Source organism: Palaemon carinicauda, chromosome 7, assembly GCF_036898095.1.
Source record: "Palaemon carinicauda isolate YSFRI2023 chromosome 7, ASM3689809v2, whole genome shotgun sequence".
NCBI lineage: Eukaryota > Metazoa > Arthropoda > Malacostraca > Decapoda > Palaemonidae > Palaemon > Palaemon carinicauda.
This window is the reverse complement of record NC_090731.1, coordinates 119,150,140-119,155,243: the sequence shown is the minus strand read 5'-3', so window position 1 is coordinate 119,155,243 and position 5,104 is coordinate 119,150,140. Positions and strand designations below refer to the sequence as shown.

At 33.6% G+C, this 5,104-nt stretch overlaps 1 protein-coding gene across 1 annotated transcript; it reads left to right on the top strand.

The window, feature by feature from the left end:
- Window positions 1-819: 819 nt before the first annotated feature.
- On the top strand, window positions 820-4,868 carry LOC137644502 (uncharacterized). Its single transcript, XM_068377474.1, has 3 exons — window positions 820-846; window positions 1,767-1,889; window positions 4,512-4,868. The coding sequence occupies exons 1-3, from the start codon at window positions 820-822 to the stop codon at window positions 4,866-4,868; spliced, it is 507 nt and encodes a 168-aa protein (XP_068233575.1).
- The last annotated feature ends 236 nt before the right edge of the window (window positions 4,869-5,104 follow it).

The following is a 5,104-nucleotide window of genomic DNA, read 5'->3' as shown; positions in this document are numbered from 1 at the left end:
TAATAATCCGTAGCACTAAAATATTCTATGTAGCACATCATAATCAGCTTCTAATAGAATTTGGGTAACATGCAGGATTTTCAGTTTTCCTGTGTTGCCCAAATTACCCTTTTTTCAAATGTTCAAAGAATAGTCCTTTTTAGTTCCCAAGTCGTCAACAGAGTTTTCTTTAAATGAATTGCCAGAGGTCGTCAACAGTGCCGGTGTAGCAGTTTCAAATTACCCCCTCCAAATCTTAACCCCCCTCCCCCCGGTAGTTTGGAACCGGTTTCAGGTGTAGAAATAGTTGATTGGAGAATGGTAATTGCATTCGTGGGAAAATAGTTGAATTGACTAGTTAGTTCGTTCTTACTGTTTGTTCTTATTTTTTGTGTTTGTTTATGGACGGAGAGTAAACTGAATGATTGTCATTTGTTAATATTAAATGTAAATTTTTAACTTTCCCCTCTTTGTATTCTAATTGAATTAATTAATTTAATGTTAAATGTATTCCTTATAAGGAAACAGTTTTGTTTTCCGTCTTTATTTTTCAACGGTTGTTCGAGAGTTTCGGACAAGGGAAAAGAAAACGGAGTTGATAATGTTTGAGTCCGACTTCGAGTCACTCTCTGCAGAATTACAGTACCGGCCGGATCTTTAAAACGAGTGTTCTTTCTGCCTTTAAAAGCGAACTCAAAAGTTCGAAAAAACCAAGACGTCCATTCCTGGAATTTAGTGCAGGAAGTTAGATAATTCTAACATTTTCGAACTTTGGAGTTCATTTTTTTCCCGGTAGCCTTCAGTTTGGTTTTCGTCTTGGTTGTTTTGCTTTCTTCGGCTATGACTCTTGTTGTTGGGCATAGCTGGGTAAGAAGGTTGTCAGATTTATGCCTAGAAGAATGTGACGGGTTTAGTTACATTTTCAAAGGGGGCGCAACCTTTGAAAACATCAAGGTTGAAATTGAGCGGTATTTGGCTAACCCTAGGAGGTCTAGGCCAAGTCGTATCTTTGTGTTCCTGGGCAGCAATGATTTGTAGGATTCTTTGTATACTGTTGTTATTCCTTATAAGGAAAGGAACAGTATCGGTCTTATTCTATACTTGTATTAATTTAAGCTTAGCTTAAGTTAGTAGCCTTTTCATTTATATAACCTGTTGATTAGCCTATTTTTGCTGTTAGCATAACATGCTGTATTTTTTCATTAGGAAGTAATTGATGATAACTTGCTTTGCATTGACTTGATTAAGTCAAGTTTAAATTTTTCCTTGGGTGATTTAGTATTGGTTAAAAGCATTATTCAAGATGAATGAGGCAGAAATAAAAAAGTTAATTAAAAAGAGGGCTTATGTTAAGGGTTTAATAAATCTTGATGTTAGGAAGATTGACTCTCTAAAGGACGATCAAATTAATGGTCATTTGTTACAAGAATTTATTCACAAAATTGATGCTAATTTAGTAATAACTGAGAATTTTGATGCAAGCATTGGTGAAATTGCTGCTGAAGATGAACTAGATAGTATTATGCAAGCAGCAAGAGATTATAATTATGAAATACAGAAAACTGTCTGAATTTAGAGTAAAATTTGATAATTTATTTGGAGGTAAGAATACTCCTCAAAATAGTTCTAGTAAAATTGTAAAGTTACCTCTCCCTCCTATTCAAATTCAGAAGTTCGAAAACAATGCAGCTAATCCATTTGCCTATTTTAACTTTAAGAAGGCTTTTAATAATGCTTTGGCTGGTATGCCTAACCTAACTAATGCTCAAAAGTTTATTTATTTAAAGGGTTATTTGTTAGGTGAAGCTTTAAGTGTAGTAGAAAGCATTACAGTAAATGAAGAGGGTTTTGATTTGGCTTTTAAGCAATTAGATCTTAATTTTCTGGATGAAGACTACATAATTGATCAAGTAATAGGTGAAGTTTTGAACACTTCTGAAGTAAAATCTCTTAGTGAAGTAGAATCTTTGGTTAGATCTTTGAGTAATAAATTCATTGACTTGAAGGGACTTGGTATAGATCTGATTGAAGTCGATTCGGCTGCTCTATTGACAATTAGCAAAATTGTAAATAGGAAACTTCCTAGAAATTTTTTGATAGAACTCTCTAGAACTACAGGATCTTCTTATCCTAATTTTAACCAGTTGTTAGATAATTATCAGAGTATTATTGCACGCCTTAGTTTAGGTCATAATGAAAATTCTGGTGCAAAGCCTAAAGTTAAATATGAAGGTAAAGACTGTAATTTCCAACAATCAAAGTATAGTAATAAATCTACTGCTAGTAATGACTCTAATAAAGTTCAATTTACAAGTAAACCTTTATCTTCTGGTAGATGTAAATTTTGTAAAGATACTGGTCATAACTCTTCTAAATGTACTAGGTTTGATACGTTGCAAGCTAGGAAGAATAGAGCTGAAGAACTAACTTTATGCATTAAACGCTTGAGTGATAGGCATGGGGCCTCAGGATGTCCGGGAAATAAATCATTGTTACCTTATAAATGTTTTTCTTGGAATAAATCTGAACATCATGGAGCAATGTGTTCTCATGCTATTAAGGATCTTGGTAAAAAAGTATTAAGTTGTCAATCAGGGTCTGAAATATTTGTGCACTCAAAGTTGGTAGGGGTAGGAAATCTTTTAATTGTTGTTTTCTATTAAGACACTGGAGCCCAGTTTAGTGTTATTAATAAACAAACTGTTGATAGTAAATTGGGAGATGATTGTGGTGCTCCTTTATCTAGGTTAGTTTCTTCTTTTGGGTTGCCAGCTAGAGTTAGTGAGGGATTTCATTTGGTAGCTGATTTAACAATGCCTTGTGGGAAAAGGCCTAGATGTCTTTTTTTTTTTTAATTGGAAAATTTTCATCTTTCCCTCCAAAATCTTATGTTGCCTTCTGTAGTTAAACATTTGGAATCTGCTGGTTATTCTGTATGTAATAATTACCCAGGAGGGAATTCTGAAATTGTAAATATATTAGGTATCCTAGGGAATGATATCCTTCAGGAATTTAGTCAGTTAGATTTAGACTCAGTAGAGGTTTTTAATATTAAGGTTAAAGTAATTAAGTTGGCCAAAGGGGGTTATTCCTTCGTAGTCAATTTTGTTCATCCTTCACAAAGGAAGCTTTTTTTTTTTTATAGGAGAATTGATTCTTATGAACCTTGTAAACCAGTAAGAGAGGTAGAGTCTTGTCCTATAATTGATAGTAATAAAATCTTGGAAAATAGACCAAGAGGTAATGGTAAAGCTGAATCTGTTAGGTTTATTCCTAATAAGGAAATTAAATATGTAACTGAATGTAACAGAGAATCTAGAGTTTTTTTTTTTTTTTACAATTCTTCCCTTAATTTGGAGATTAAACAGACTTCCAAGCCTGATAAAAATAGACTTTTGGAATTTGTTCCTCCTAAGCATATTGGAAAAAAGAAGTTATTGGTAAATTTTGCAGTTAATCCAGTAGGCTATAAGTTTGATCCATTGAATGATATCTTTCCTGATTCTTGTGTCGGGTATGGACTCGACAATTTCTACAACTTAGAATCAACTGGGATTAAAGATGAAAATTCCCTTCCTTATGAAGACCAACAAGTTGCTGAATTTGCTAAATCAATTTCTTTTTATGAAGGACATCATCACTTTCAGTTACCATGGAAAAAGGATTTAATTGAAAAAGTCCCTAACAATTTAAAGATTTCTTTGGCAGTTGCTGAGCGGATTTACTCTAAGTCAGAACATCAGAATATATCCTCTAAATATGAGGAAGTTTTTGATAGACAGGAGGAGCTTGGCATTATTGAGCCTGTTAAAAATAGAGCCGCAGGTCAAGTATTCATTCCTCACCGTCCTGTCATAAGAAATGATGAAAATGCCACCACTAAAATCCATGCTGTATTTAATTGTAGTTTAAAGGTGGGAAAAGCTCCTTCATTAAATGGAGCCGCTTTCCCTGGTATTGATTTGATGAACAACTTGTTGTCTTTGGTTTTGTATTTCAGGAATAATGATTATGTAGTTGTAGCTGATATAGTGAAGGCTTTTCTCCAAGTTATCTTTAGAGTCTGATCGAAATAGATTTTGTTTCTTTAGAAAGATAAACAGGAAGTTTGTTGCTTATAGGTATAATTCTATAAATTATATTATTCAACATCATTTGTCGATTTATAGAGGGAATGAAGTAGCTTCTCTGATTAAAGACAAATTTTATATGGATAACTTAGTGCTCTCTTCTAATCAGGGATCCCAGATGCCATTTATCATCAATTCTATTAAGAAAATTATGAATTTAGGGAGGTTGCCTTTATGGGAGTAGGGTTCTAATATTCCTGCTTTGTTATCTACTCTTGATGAAGATGAAAAGGTAGCTTCTTCTGAAATGAAGATTTTAGGATATATTTATGACTCTAACCAAGATACCTTACAATTGAAGGTTAAACAATTGAACAAGGGTTCTCCTCAAAGCGTCAGATTTTGTCAGCTTTGTCTTCTGTCTTTAACCCTATTGGTATATTTGCATCTATAATGCTGCAGGCCAAGCTTATTATTCGTAAGTTGTGCCAACAAGTTTCGAACTGGGATGAAACCACTAGTGCTGAAATTTCTAAGCTATGGAGTAAATTTTGTAGTTCTTACAGTGAGGGTAGTCAGGCTTCTTTTTCCAGACAAACTTATAAAACTGATGCTCCTGTCAAACTGTTCTTGTTTGTAGATGCTTCTAAGGAAGCTTATGGTTGTGCTATGTATGCTGTGCAAGGTGATTATAGTGCCCTGATATTTGCTAAGACTAAGGTTAGCCCTATTAAGGAGAAAACTCTCTCGACTTTAGAACTTTTGGCTGCTCAATTAGCTTTGAAGTGTTTAGATACTATTTTTAAAGCAATCTATTAAATTGTGCTAAAATTGAAAGCATAACTCTTTTTATAGATAGCCAAGTAGTTCTTAGTTGGATTCTTACTAATAGGGCTCCTAAGAGAGAAAAATTTGTAAATAATAGGTTGAAGGAAATTTCTAATCTGTTAGATAGGATTTCTGATAGATTTCGTAGAGTTTCATTAGCTTATATTCCTTCATCTAGCAATCAGGCTGATTTACTTACTAAACCTTGTACTTGTAAGCATTTTCTT